Source organism: Periophthalmus magnuspinnatus, chromosome 12 (assembly GCF_009829125.3).
Source record: "Periophthalmus magnuspinnatus isolate fPerMag1 chromosome 12, fPerMag1.2.pri, whole genome shotgun sequence".
NCBI lineage: Eukaryota > Metazoa > Chordata > Actinopteri > Gobiiformes > Gobiidae > Periophthalmus > Periophthalmus magnuspinnatus.
In genome coordinates this window covers 18330897-18344874 of record NC_047137.1, presented here as the reverse complement: position 1 = coordinate 18344874, position 13978 = coordinate 18330897, and the positions used below count along the sequence as shown (strand labels likewise).

The 13978-nt window shown below is 47.3% G+C and overlaps 1 protein-coding gene across 1 annotated transcript in view; it reads right to left on the bottom strand.

Annotated features, from left to right (window-relative positions):
- Window positions 1-5196: 5196 nt before the first annotated feature.
- LOC117379325 (DENN domain-containing protein 5B-like) overlaps window positions 5197-13978 on the bottom strand; it is a 30449-nt gene continuing 21667 nt past the window's right edge. The window contains 10 exon segments of the mRNA XM_055225608.1: window positions 5197-5517; window positions 6982-7168; window positions 7590-7716; window positions 8394-8476; window positions 8601-8794; window positions 9326-9444; window positions 11859-12004; window positions 12279-12400; window positions 12935-13063; window positions 13254-13326. Coding sequence (XP_055081583.1) covers window positions 5334-5517; window positions 6982-7168; window positions 7590-7716; window positions 8394-8476; window positions 8601-8794; window positions 9326-9444; window positions 11859-12004; window positions 12279-12400; window positions 12935-13063; window positions 13254-13326 — 1364 coding nt within the window. The 3' untranslated portion in view covers window positions 5197-5333.

The window sequence follows — 13978 nt, the reverse complement described above, 5'->3', positions numbered from 1 at the left end:
AAAAACGAACACTAAAAAAGGAATTGCAACCTTGAGTGAGAGTTAAGAAGGTTGGATTTGATTTCTTAGTTCCATGTTTTGATGTTCCCGAAATCCTTCTCTTTCCTCTTCTGTTTCTTTTTTTTTTTTTTTGTGCTCGGAACACTAGGGAGGTGTTCCAGGCAAGTCCCACCAGGAAGAGGGAAGGCCCAGGACACGCTGGAGGGACTATGTCTCTCTGGCCTGGGAACACCTTCAGGTCTCACCAGAGGAGCTGGAGGAAGTGTCTGGGGTGAGGGAAGACTGGGAGTCCCTGCTTAGACTGATGCCTCGCAATCTGGCCCCAGATAAGAGGAAGAAAATAAATGGATGGATGTTTTTTATGACCAATATTTAGATTAATCTCTTCAACATTTTTGTATTGTTTTATTTATTTATTTATTTATTTAGAAAAGGGACAGTGCATATTAATGAACATAAGATACATATGTAAATATGCCAGATTTTAGCCACAGGCTGTTTCCATCTGTTGTCCCTGGAGAGGTTGATGGTCACATTTAACATAAAATACCACATACACAAAATACAGTCAAATACAGAAAAAGGACAGAAGCCAAGTCAAAAACATAAACTCAGTTTTGTTTTTTCAAATATACAGTGGTGTAAACAAATGAAGGCCAAGGTGGGTTGATGCTTATTTACTTAAAACCAGCAACCCAAAATTCCAAAGATCAGATTTAACACAGGCCTCATCCAAATAGTCTAAATGAATTAGAACTAGAGTAATTATGCTTCCTTTCATAGTTCCTTTAACTGTGCAGATTCCAAATGTGTTTCCAAATATTAATGTACACGTTTTTGTCTTTATTTATGTAATGATATTATAGGTTTATTTGAGTTCATACTGAGCACTGATGGTTTCTGTTGTTTTCATGTACTGATGTGAAGAAGCTCATTACAGTCAGGGCCCAGACTAGATACAGACTAAGCAGCTGCTTAGGGCCCCGAGGCCACCAGAGGGCCCCTAGAGCCCGTGCATTTATATTGAAAATAATGATTGGAAAGGTTTATGTGAAAACTAAACAGCACTGGGGTGTTTATCCTAGTCTAAATATCTCTCTTAAACGATTAGATGTGTTTTATTTCCAGTAAATAGATATGTGCTCCCTACATACAGTCGGGCAGCGGTGTGGACAGCTGTTTACACCTGTGTGAAGGACCCCTCCCCTCCAGGTGCGCTCTGAGTGCACGGAGGCAGCAGAGGGACATTTGAATGGGTGTTTTACAAACTAAAAGACTAAAAGATAGTGAAGTTAACTTTATCAATGGATGAAGAGGAAGATCGTTTTGGGGAAAGAGGAACTCAAATATGGACTAAAAATATGTCCTACTTTTCACCATTGGACCTGCAGATAAAAGAGTGAGGCTGGATGTGTGTAATTCTACAGACAGGACACACCTCAGAGCGACATGAAAACAGCAGGAGAGTCCGTGTATTACTTAGGCTCATCACATTCTAGAATCTGAAAAACAAAACACCGATTCTGCAGCCGGTTGTCATGGCTCGCTGTTGCCATGGTAACGAGAGACTTTGACGAGTGACATCACAAAGTTCGCACAAAAGTAGGGTAAAACCAAAGGTCCTAGACAGGTCCAAAACCAAGGCCACAGAAGACACAGTCAGTTTACTGGAGATCAAGAGCATCGTCCACATGTTCAAAGTACAGAAGGACAACCAAACTCTGCTCCGGCCGAAGTCCGAGCAGAGAAAGAGAGAGAAGGCGTCCAAAGTTAGAGACAAGCAAGAGGAGGAGAAACAGCACCTCCTGCAGTCTGCCAGCACTTACAATATGGAGACCGCAGAACTAAAGGTGCAGAAGAGAAGACACAAGCGTGCTCCTTCACCTCACCCAGACGTGTTTAATGCCACTGGGGAGCAGCAGCGACCCAAAGAGGAGGAGAGAGACACCAACTGCAAAAGACAGGTGCAGAGAAAGGAGGAGCAAAAGAGGGAGGAGCAAAAGAGGGAGGAGCAACAGAGCAAGCTCCTTCTTCAGAAAGAGCAGAGGGAGAGAGAGCGCCGCCTACTGGAGACTGAGCGTCAGAAGGCCGAGCAGAGGAGGCAGATGCATCGGCAGAACGTGAAGTTTAACAGCTCCATGGCGGATCACAAATGTCTCCTGCAGAAGAGGCAGAAGATGCAAGAGCAAGAGGAGCTCGCGAGAGACGCCAAGAGACGGGAGCACACATACTACGAGGAGCAGGTGGAGTGGGAGGTCCAGAGAGCATTGGCCAATCAAAGAACTGTCATCTCCCTTGAGGAGCACCACCTCCAGAATGAGCAGTGGGAGAGAGAGCGCCGCCTACTGGAGACCGAGCGTCAGAAGTCCAAGCAGAGAGAGACAGAGAAGGCGTCTAAAGTTAAAGCTGAGCGTCCAGAGAGGAAACAACAACAAGTGCCCTCTCTGTACACGCCACGGCCCCCTCCTGCAGCCCCACAGCGAACCCGCGCTCCCCAAAAACTGTTGCGAAGAGCATCGATGTCATCTCCTTTCCCTGTGAAGCCGACTGAGCCCACCAACAGATGTGTCCTGACAAATACTTCGAAAGTCACTCAGGAAAAAATCAAAATTCCGCAGATCGGACCCAAAAAATGTGGCGAGCTCATTATTCTGAACGAAAGCTCTAACACCAAACAAAGGCCCAGAGCTTTGCAACTGCCTCAGATTCTGCCCGATCAGAGATGGAGGCGGACGCAAGCTCCGGTGAAGCAGGCGAGTGTCCAAATATAGATGCTTCTGCACTGCACTGTAGGGGGCGCTGTTTGTTCTAGAGTAAAGGAGCAGTACTTTCACACCTAGGAGTGTAGAAAGTATCTGAGTAAAAGTACCAGGTCGTATACAGGAGCATAGGTCAAGCTCCCAGAAAGATCAGTGTGACTCCTCCACCCATCTACGATCAAAGAGTCCACAGAAGAGCTGCTCCATCATCAAGAACCCCACCCCCAGCACGGACTAGTCACAGTACTATTTATTGAGATATATATATATATATATATATATAAAATCAATAAATAGTATATATATGGGTGTGTGTGTATATATATATATATACACATATACATATATATGTGACAAAGTGGGCCTTTGTCCCTTTTAATATTCCCATCTGTTTTGTTTGTTCATTTTCCAAAATTTTCCAAAATAAAACTAAATTGAAATATCCCGGGTTTGTTTTGTTTAGTTTTTCACTTAGTTAAATCACCACACACTTGTTAGTTTAAAAATATTTTATTTGGTTAAATGTAGTTAATTCAGTTATTGTGTCAATTCTCCACATGGTCCAGACACAGAGGGGGCGTGTCCTACGTCTGCCACTTTTTATAGACTTGGGTGTGGTCGTGGGCCGGACCACGTGGAGGGAGAACTGGTTTAAGTTTGTTTATTTCTTTGTGTCAGTGTCTATAGTTTATTTGGTTAAACACTTTAGTAAAGGGACTTGAACCTGAGAGATGTTTTAAATATAAGATACAGGTCATGTTCCACCCACAGCACCTGTGGAGGACATGGTGTGTACAGGGGGAGGGGCTTCCTGTGGAGGACATGGTGCGTACAGGGGGAGGGGCTTCCTGTGGAGGAGGGGTTTATGCAGGGTTAATTTGACATTCGGGAGAGACATCAGTGTAGCAGGGGACACGTGGACTTTCTCCTTAGTTGTTTAAGTTCTGTTGCTTTGTTGTGTTATGCTCTTTTTATCTTGTTGTCATCTGTTTTGTATCTGATTTTCTATGCACTTTGGCAATCGTTTATCAAACTACACTCCTGTTTGGCCGTGAGGCCGACACAAGAGTGAGAGACCTGTTCTCGACCCTCTCGTTCACCGGGGTGAACTCCAACACGTGGCGGATGAGCTGTGGGGCAAGAAGCCCACACCAGCCCGCCGCCGCTCCCCGCGGGCAACGCCATAGACCGGGGGAGTCCAGCCCCTCTTAAGGAGTTGGGTTCCAGAGTTCACGTTGTGTGTGGAGGTCAGGCCGACTGTATCCAGTCACTAACGCTCAGGCTCCTTCCCACCCGGCGAAGTGACATGTCTCCAGAGATGGTCTCCATGTCTGGAGATCCAGTTGTCGAGGCCCCGCCTTCGACAGATCTCTTCGCACCAGCCTTCCACGGATCCTCCCGCAGGAGGTGGGTCCTCGGAAGGACGACCCCAGGACATGGGGCGGGTGCTCCAGGGTGGGGCCCCGGTGAAGCTGGTCTGAGCGATGTAATTTTTATTATTGTGTGAGACCTGCTGCAAAGGCTGAGGGTTTATTTTGAACATATTCAGAATTTGAGCAACAAAAATATACAAATAAAAACAGAAAAAAACAATCAATTCAAAACCTGTGAACATAATAAATCTGTACTGAGGCAGGACATTTTCAGCTCAAATAAACGGGAGAAATCAGGTCAAAAGTATCAAAAATCAGATTCTACCTCCCACTGAAGGAGACAGGCTAACCACTCTGCCAGTCACACAGGGAGAACAAGCACACTCCACTCAGAGATGGGGAGTCGAACCCACAACTTCCTCACTGGGGGGAGGAGACAGGATAACCACATAAAGTCAGATCATTGTTTTTTGCAGATTTTAATGACAGTTTGAACAGTAAAAAAATAAACCTTACATTTCTAAGTATTCACACATATTTACACAAAACACTGTACACAACAGATGAGAGGACTAGACCAGGACTAAACCAGGACTAAACCAGGACTAGACCAGGACTAGACCAGGTCTAAACCAGGACTAGACCAGGACTAAACCAGGACTAGACCAGGACTAAACCAGGACTAAACCAGGACTAAACCAGGACTAAACCTGGTCTATGTAATATGACTTCTCTAGCACTGGTTTAGTCCTGATCTGGTGCTAGTCTGGTCCTGGTTCAGTCCTGGTTCAGTCCTGGTCCTGGTCTGGTCCTGGTCTGGTCCTGGTCTGGTCCTGGTCTGGTCCTGGTCTGGTCCTGGTTCAGTCCTGGTTCAGTCCTGGTTCAGTCCTGGTTCAGTCCTGGTTCAGTCCTGGTCTGGTACTGGTCTGGTCCTGGTTTAGTCCTGGTCTGGTCCTGGTCTAGTCCTGGTTTAGACCTGGTTTAGTCCTGGTTTAGTCCTGGTTCAGTCCTGGTTCAGTCCTGGTTCAGTCCTGGTTTAGTCCTGGTTTAGTCCTGGTTTAGTCCTGGTTTAGTCCTGGTTTAGTCCTGGTCTGGTCCTGGTCTGGTCCTGGTTTAGTCCTGGTTTAGTCCTGGTTTAGTCCTGGTCTGGTCCTGGTCTGGTCCTGGTTTAGTCCTGGTTTAGTCCTGGTTTAGTCCTGGTTCAGAGCCGTATTCCTTTGACCAGTGAAGCCTCCAGTCTCAGGGGGAAGTGGTGCAGAGTGAGGAGGACCTGGCTCAGACTGTCCACGGCTGAAACGTCTCGAATCAGAGCCCAGTCCTCATAAAACTGAAACGTCACAGGACAAGAGGACAACAGGGGGAGCCACTGAGCCAGCACACGGTCCCTGGGGAGAGGGAGGGGAGGGGGGGGGGGGGGGGGGAGCAGGGAGGGAGAGGGGAAGGGAGGGAGAGGAGGGAGGGAGGAGAGAGAGAGAGGAGGGAGGGAGGAGAGGAGGGAGGAGAGAAAGGGAGAGGAGGGAGGGAGAGAGAGAGACAAGGGAGGGAGAGAGGAGGGGGGAGGGAGGAGAGGAGGGAGGAGGGAGAGAGAGAGGAGGGAGGGAGGAGAGAGAGAGAGGAGGGAGGGAGAGAGAGGAGGGAGGGGGAGAGAGAGAGGGAGAGAGAGAGAGGGAGAGGAGGGAGGGAGGAGAGGGGGAAGGGGAGAGAGAGAGAGGGAGGGAGAGGAGGGAGAGAGGAGGGAGGGAGAGAGAGGACGGAGGGAGCGAGAGGGGAAGGGAGGGAGAGAGAGGAGGGAGAAGAGAGAGAGAGAGAGAGAGGAGGCGGGAGGGAGGGAGGAGAGAGAGGGGGAGAAGGGGGAGGGAGGAGAGAGAGACGAGTGAGGGAGAGAGAAAGGAGGTAGGAGAGAGAGAGGAGAGAAAGGGAGAGCAGGGAGGGAGAGAGGGAGAGGGGAAGGGAGGGAGGAGAGAGAGAGGAGGGAGGGAGAAAGAGAGGAGGGAAAAGAGAGGAGGGAGAAAGAGAGGAGGGAAAAAGAGAGGAGGGAGAAAGAGAGGAGGGAGACGAGGGAGAGAGAGAGAGGAGGGAGGGAGAGGAGGGAAATAATTTGATTAATGTTTCAATGTGACTGTTAAGTGTAGTGTGCGTTCGTGTCCACTGGAGGGCGCACTACAGCTGCTGTGTGTTTTTAATAGGGTCAAACTTGTTGCTATGAAAATTATTATTTTTCAAACAAAGTAAGATTTGTAGTAAAATCTTGACGGATTGTTTCTTTTGGGATCTAGAGCCGACCGCCGCCTTTTCACTTAAACATGTGGACTGTGTGCGAATGTCCACACTAGTCCTACAGGGGGCACTATTTAAGGGCTTAGTGCTGTCTGAATGTCCTGTTGGAGAAAAAAGTAGTGCACTCAAAATTTCCCACAATGCACCGTGAAAAGTAGTGGGCATCAGTATATCCCACAATGCACCGGGAGAGTTGGAAAAAGAGCGGACACAGACGGGTCTTTAACTGGACACAACACGACTGAAGTAGATGAAGCTCTGGTTTATCACTGTGGATCCTGATTGTGCGGTTGCTAATGCTAACCGCTTACTTTAGCTTAAGGTGTTAACGGAGCGAGAATTTACACAACCAAAAAAATGAATAATCCCATCCGTTTATGTGAGATCCATCTTGACAAAAATGTGTACGTTATTAGTCCATAAAAACTTGTGTCAATCCAATCTGATTAGGAGTTATGACAAATGAACGTTTATCCTTTAGACTTTCTTGTCTGTGGAGTGAGCGAGGGGTGAGGGGTGAGGGGCTGGGGGAGACATTCGGACACAGCCTATGAGTCTTTTTGAATATTTACCTGGTGCCGAGACACACGAGCAGCTGGAACTTCCCGTCCTTCCCGACGCTCCGAGACGATGAGTTGATGGCCTGAACGTATCGGCAGAAAGAACAGCGGCCCTGGTCCTGATCCCTGAGGTCCGCCCTGAGGTCCGCCCTGAGGTCCGCCCCTCGCTGCGCTGAGGCCATGTGAGCACAGGCTTTCTCTGATGACACATTTATTTTATTTTCCAATGTATTTATTTAACTACAAACAGACAAAGCTACGTCCACGACCGGTCAAAGTTTGGACCATATCCTGTTTATATAAATAGACGTAGCTAACCTGCTAGCCGCCGCGTTCCAAACAGGAAGTGATCACGGGCGCACTTCCGGCTCAATCAACTCCAATTCACTTTACATTAGAAAACAGTCACTTCTCTCAGACTCGTCATTTTGGTCTTAAAATGTTAGCACGTCCATGATCACTTCCTGTTTGGAACGCCGCGGCGGCGGCGGCGGGTTAGCAATGTCCATTCATATAAACAGTCTATGGTCAAACCCCCGCCTGCTCGTGTGATTCGATATCGATAAAACGTGGCACAAACAGTGTCTCTCGCCAGCAGGGGGCGCCGTGGCTCCACTCACCCACAAAGTCCCAGACGAAGATGTTTTTCTGGAAGAGTCGTGAGGATTTGAAGCCGTGAGCGAAGAGCTGCTCCAGAGCCGTGACCAGACTGTTGTCACCGCACAACAACACCGTCACACTGCCCCTCTGCAACACACACACATACATGAACACACACATGAACACACACATGAACACAACAACACCGTCACACTGCCCCTCTGCAACACACACACACACACACACACACATGAACACAACAACACCGTCACACTGCCCCTCTGCAACACACACACACACACATGAACACAACAACACCGTCACACTGCCCCTCTGCAACACACACACACGCACACACACATGAACACAACAACACCGTCACACTGCTCCTCTGCAACACACACACACACACACATGAACACAACAACACCGTCACACTGCTCCTCTGCAACACACACACACACACACACATGAACACAACAACACCGTCACACTGCCCCTCTGCAACACACAGACACACATGAACACAACAACACCGTCACACTGCCCCTCTGCAACACACACACACGCACACACACATGAACACAACAACACCGTCACACACACACACACATGAACACAACAACACCGTCACACTGCCCCTCTGCAACACACACACACACATGAACACAACAACACCGTCACACTGCCCCTCTGCAACACACACACACACATGAACACAACAACACCGTCACACTGCCCCTCTGCAACACACACACACATCTGACACACAGGACACAGGAGGACGGGAGGGCATCTGACACAAATGTAAAGTTATATCAAACCTCTTTTTCTGGTTTATGGAAGTGTTTGATCATGTTGTTGACGACTTCTCCAACTGCGTCCTGGATCTGCCCCGACGTCGGCTCTGAAACAGAAACAAGATGGAGGAGGAGTGTGGCAGAGTGGTTAGCCTGAGGTTGTAGGTTCGACTCCTGAGTATGTGACTGTGGCAGAGTGGTTAGCCTGAGGTCGTGGGTTCGACTCCTTACTGATGCCTCTGGCCGTGATGCTGCTCAGGCTGATCCGTCGCGTCTGGGAGGGGGAGCTTTGTTGAGGCGGGGTCCCGGAGCCTCGTCCCGCCTCCTCCTCCACGCCTCCACCAGGGGGCAGCAGCTCGCCGATCAGCACGCGCTCCAGGCTGCCGTCGTCCACGCCTTTTCCGAGCCACCGGCCGCACGGGAATCTGACGGAACAAAGTTTGTCACAAAAAGGAGCGACGGCAAAGAACTCGAACTAAACTCATCATTTCTGTGGTTTTGTTTATTACTGTTCAGATGTTTAACCACGTTCTATTCCACTGTGACACGCCCACTGTGACACGCCCACTGTGACACGCCCACTGTGACATGCCCACCGTTTAAGTGGTTTTAGATGAACATTGTGATTTAAAATATATAAATTATCACAAATACGTTACATAAACAGCTCTGGGGTCTAAATAAATCCCCAGTGTTTTATTGTCTGGGAATCAGGCAGTGCACGTTGGCATGCTAGTTGTTGTGAAGGTAAAACTCTGCTCTGGTCTGTAAGAGTTGTGCTTGTAAACTCATCGTGGTGAGTCATTAGGATGTTCTGAATACATCTGAGTACTGTTTTTAATGTTTTTAAGACGGGAAAAAATCTTAAATTGAGTCGTGTCCATCTGAAATATCGAATGTATGCGGAGTGTTCGTTAAATCGATAAGGGGCGTGTTCATTGCGAGGTGGCGCCGACCTGTAGGCGTGTCCGGTGACCTCGTTCTTGACCAGGACGCAGTCGACGAGCCACTTGGCCAAAAGTCCGGCGTTATCGTGTCCGATCTGCAGCGTGGTCAGACGGCCCAGGTTCTGACACTGACACAGATAAACATAAACTTTATAGATGATGTCATAACATTCTCTGAGGGGGAGGGGCGAAGCTAACGGGAGGCACTGCTCTGTCTGAAGATCTGTTACTCAACTTTAACACAGTCTGACCAGAAGGAACTGACCTGAGGGGAGACGGTTTGTGCTGTAAAACAAATCTCTCTCAAATAGCATTAGTCACAAGCTAGCATTAGCATTAGCATTAGCATTAGCATTAGCCAACAGTTTTTCAGTAAGTCCCTCTCACCTTTCTGTGTAAAATCAAACACAACATCACGTCTTTTTCATTTTGATGGATTATTCCACTGTTTTATATGAACTGGAAAATCTGCTGAACTGAAAACTAAACTTTTTAAATGTAAAAGTCAAAATGGAGAAGAACAAAAACATTAAACGTCTCGCTGACAGTTTTCATCAAACTAAAAGACGAGAAACAGCGGCTGGATTTTATTATGTCAACTGTGGAAAAAAGGAAGAGACACGAGGATCATCAGGAAAGAGAAACGAGAGGATGAAAGAGAGGAGAGAGAGACAAATGTAAAGTCAGACAGTGGTGTTAAATGAAGGAGGGATGAGGAGAAAAGAGGGAGAGAAGGGGATAGAGAAACGAGAAGAGGAAGAGAGGAGCAGTGGAGAGAGAGATAGAGAGAAGATGAGAGGAGCAGTGGAGAGAAAGAGGATGAGGAGAGAGTGAGGATGAAAGAGAGGAGAGAGAGACAAATGTAAAATCAGACAGGTGTTAAATGAAGGAGGGATGAGGAGAGAAGAGGGAGAGAAGGGGATATAGAAAGGAGAAGATGAAGAGAGGATGAGAGAAAGACAGAGAGAGATAGAGAGAGGATGAGAGGAGCAGTGGAGAGAGAGAGGATGAGGAGAGAGAGAGAGATAGAGGATGAAAGAGAGGAGGGAGACAAATGTAAAGTCAGACAGTGGTGTTAAATGAAGGAGGGATGAGGAGAGAAGAGAGAGAAGGGGATAGAGAAACGAGAAGAGGAAGAGAGGATGAGAGGAGCAGTGAAGAGAGAGGATGAGAGATTGAGAGGAGCAGTGGGGAGAGAGAGAAAGAGAGAGATAGACAGAGGATGGGAGGAGCGGTGGAGAGAGAGAGAGAGGATGAGAGGAACAGTGGAGAGAGAGAGAGAGACAGAGAGACAGAGGATGAAGGAGCAGTGGAGAGAGAGAGGAGCATTGGAGAGGGAGAGAGAGAGAGGATGAGAGGAACAGTGGAGAGAGAGAAGAGCAGTGGAGAGAGAGATAGAGAGAAGATGAGAGGAGCAGTGGAGAGAGAGAGGAGCATTGGAGAGGGAGAGAGAGAGAGGATGAGAGGAACAGTGGAGAGAGAGAGAGAGAGAGAGAGATATGATGAGAGGAGCAGTGGGGAGAGAGAGAAAGAGAGAGATAGACAGAGGATGGGAGGAGCGGTGGAGAGAGAGAGGAGCATTGGAGAGGGAGAGAGAGAGAGGATGAGAGGAGCAGTAGGAGAAGGAGAAGAGAAGAGAGTGATTCTGACCTTGAAGACGGTGGAGATGTGAGAGTGAGGCCTGAACGCAGACTGAGACAAAACAGAAATCAAAACAAAATCATCAAGATTCACAACAATAAAAATAAAAACAAAAACAATCACAATAAAAGTGAAACTGATTCATTAAAGAAAAGATGAAGTCACAGAGTTGAACGTAAAGAGAACACGTCATTACATCATCACATTTAAGGGGTATTAAAGAGGGGGATTTTACTCCTCCCTCCCCTCTGCTCTCTGTGCTAAGCCCCTCCCCCTTCAGAGCATCCCACCAATGAAACTCCTGCACATCACACCAGGTTTGTCACGTCATAGTGCACAGTTTGTATCATGTTTTTGTGTATTTATGGAGGATTGTCGTGTGGAGCGTGGGTGATGTAGACTTGTGGGTGGAGCCTCGTACTGCTAACTGTAAGGAGGGTTTGAATAGAGGCCAGGAGAGATCACTAGATTACTCAAACCTGCACGGATGACGTCTAAAACCTCTTCAGACGCGTTTTAAATGAGGGAACGACGTTAGAACATGGGAGAAGCTAAAAAAAAAGATAATTTTGCAAAATACCTCCTGTTTAAGAAGGACCAAAACTGATTAGACCAATAAAAATAAAAGACAACGCATTTATTTAGTGAAATGAAGGTTCAAACTGTCAGAGAAATGCCTTCCTTTTCCTTGTTTGTTCCTGTTCTTGTTATATTTTATTTTCAAATCCTCAAAGTCTCAACCCTTTTGCTTTGTCCAAAAATATTTAATTTAACTAATTCCATACATCTTTCTTCATTTATCTCATGAATTCTGTAGAAACTGGTAAAAAATAAAGAAAAAAAACACGCTGAAAGAGAGGGTGTGTCCAGACTGGCCCCTCCCCCCCCGGTGTTCACTCACGTCAAAGCCCATCTCCAGCAGGTTTTTGGGGATGGGTCTGACCCCAGAGTCCCTGAGCTCTCCGGACACGCAGACCCAGGGGTTAGAGGTCAGGAGGCTGTTGCTGAGCTTCTTCATGGGGACGATGGCCACGCGGTACGGGATCACTGCAAACACACACCACGCGTTACAAACTAAAATTAAAACGAAACAGCGTAATGCTCCAAAAACACACAGTAAAAACACTAATTTAAACCATTTAAAGAACCTGAACCTGTTAGAACGTTTAGCCCCGCCCACTTAGTCCTTCTCTGAACATCTTAAAGCAAAATATCGAGAATAAAGTGAGTCCAGCTGTTTTAGTTTTACTGTTATTAATGATGCCCCCCTCGTGACATCACCAGGTGGAGCGGAGCGTGCGCTGGTTTGTGGAGGACTCACTGATGGTGGTGTAGACGTTGGTGAAGCAGAAATAATCCACAGCGTTGAGGGACAGAAGGTGAAAGAGGAACTGCTCCTTCTCCTCCTCACAGCGAAGGAACGCGTAACGTTTGTACAGCTTCCTGTGGAACACGACAGAACATCAGAGAACATTCCAGAACATCCACACGACGGGTCAAAACAGCGGAACAAGACCAAACATCTGACTTTTATTAAATCCAGTTGAGGTGAGAGACGTTGTCATTTGTTTGTTTTGATTCATTTGGACACTTCACCTCTGGCTCCGCCCACACCTCAAAGCTGCTCTGTGATTGGTCCACCCGTTGACCCTCACAGCAGGAGTCTCAAGATGGATTCTCGTGACTTTATGCCTCACAAATATGACAGAATCCAATTTGTCTGTGTGAAATGGTTTTCACTTTAAAGCAAAGGCTGGATATATTTTATTTTGAGTTTATTTTTTGTTACATTTGCTACACGTGTCATTCATAGTTTTGAGAATCTACAGTGTAAATAATCATAAAAATAAAGAAGAAACAGGGCCCAGGAGACGTTAACGCAGGCCTGGTCACACATGTGGTCAGTCTCAGTCACTCACTCGTTCATTCCCTCTCACTCGTTCATGCCTGGTCACATGGTCAGTCCTGGTCACTCACTTGGTCAGGCCTTGTCGGGACAGCAGTTGTCTGAGATGTTGTGAGAGCGTCTTCTTCTCCAGAGAAAGGCGGATCCAGGCGCGAGCTCGACCCACGTCCGTCTTTATCTCCGACATCAGCTGCACATGTCTGAGGAACAACAAACAAACAAACAAATATAAACAAACACACGACCCACCCACGTGAAGTAATGTCCACTGTCCACCCGGGACAGAGGGGGAGGGTCTGATCCAGGTCTGATTATAGATCCATGGTCCACACACAGAGGAGTTCTCCACCTCTGCCTGAAGGTGGAGCTCTTGTGTGGGGTCATGTTTACCTCATGTCCTGGAGCAGAGCGAGGCGAGCCGTGTTCTGGAGGCTGCAGTCGGACCTCCTCCTCTCCTGATCCCCTGCAAACAACAAACACACAACGTAAAGACACGATTCTAGAGCTGCGTACGACAAACACACAACTTAAAAACACGATTCTAGAGCTGCGTACGACAAACACACGACTTAAAAACACGATTCTAGAGCTGCGTACGACAAACACACGACTTAAAAACACGATTCTAGAGCTGCACACGACAAACACACAACTTAAAAACACGATTCTAGAGCTGCACACGACAACTACACGACTTAAAAACACGATTCTAGAGCTGCGTACGACAAACACACGACTTAAAAACACGATTCTAGAGCTGCGTACGACAACTACACGACTTAAAAACACGATTCTAGAGCTGCGTACGACAAACACACGACTTAAAAACACGATTCTAGAGCTGCGTACGACAAACACACGACTTAAAGACACGATTCTAGAGCTGCGTACGACAACTACACAACTTAAAAACACGATTCTAGAGCTGCGTACGACAACTACACAACTTAAAAACACGATTCTAGAGCTGCACACGACAACCACACGACTTAAAAACACAATTCTAGAGCTGCGTACGACAACTACACGACTTAAAAACACGATTCTAGAGCTGCGTACAACAACCACACAACTTAAAAACATGATTCTAGAGCTGCACATGACAACTATACGAC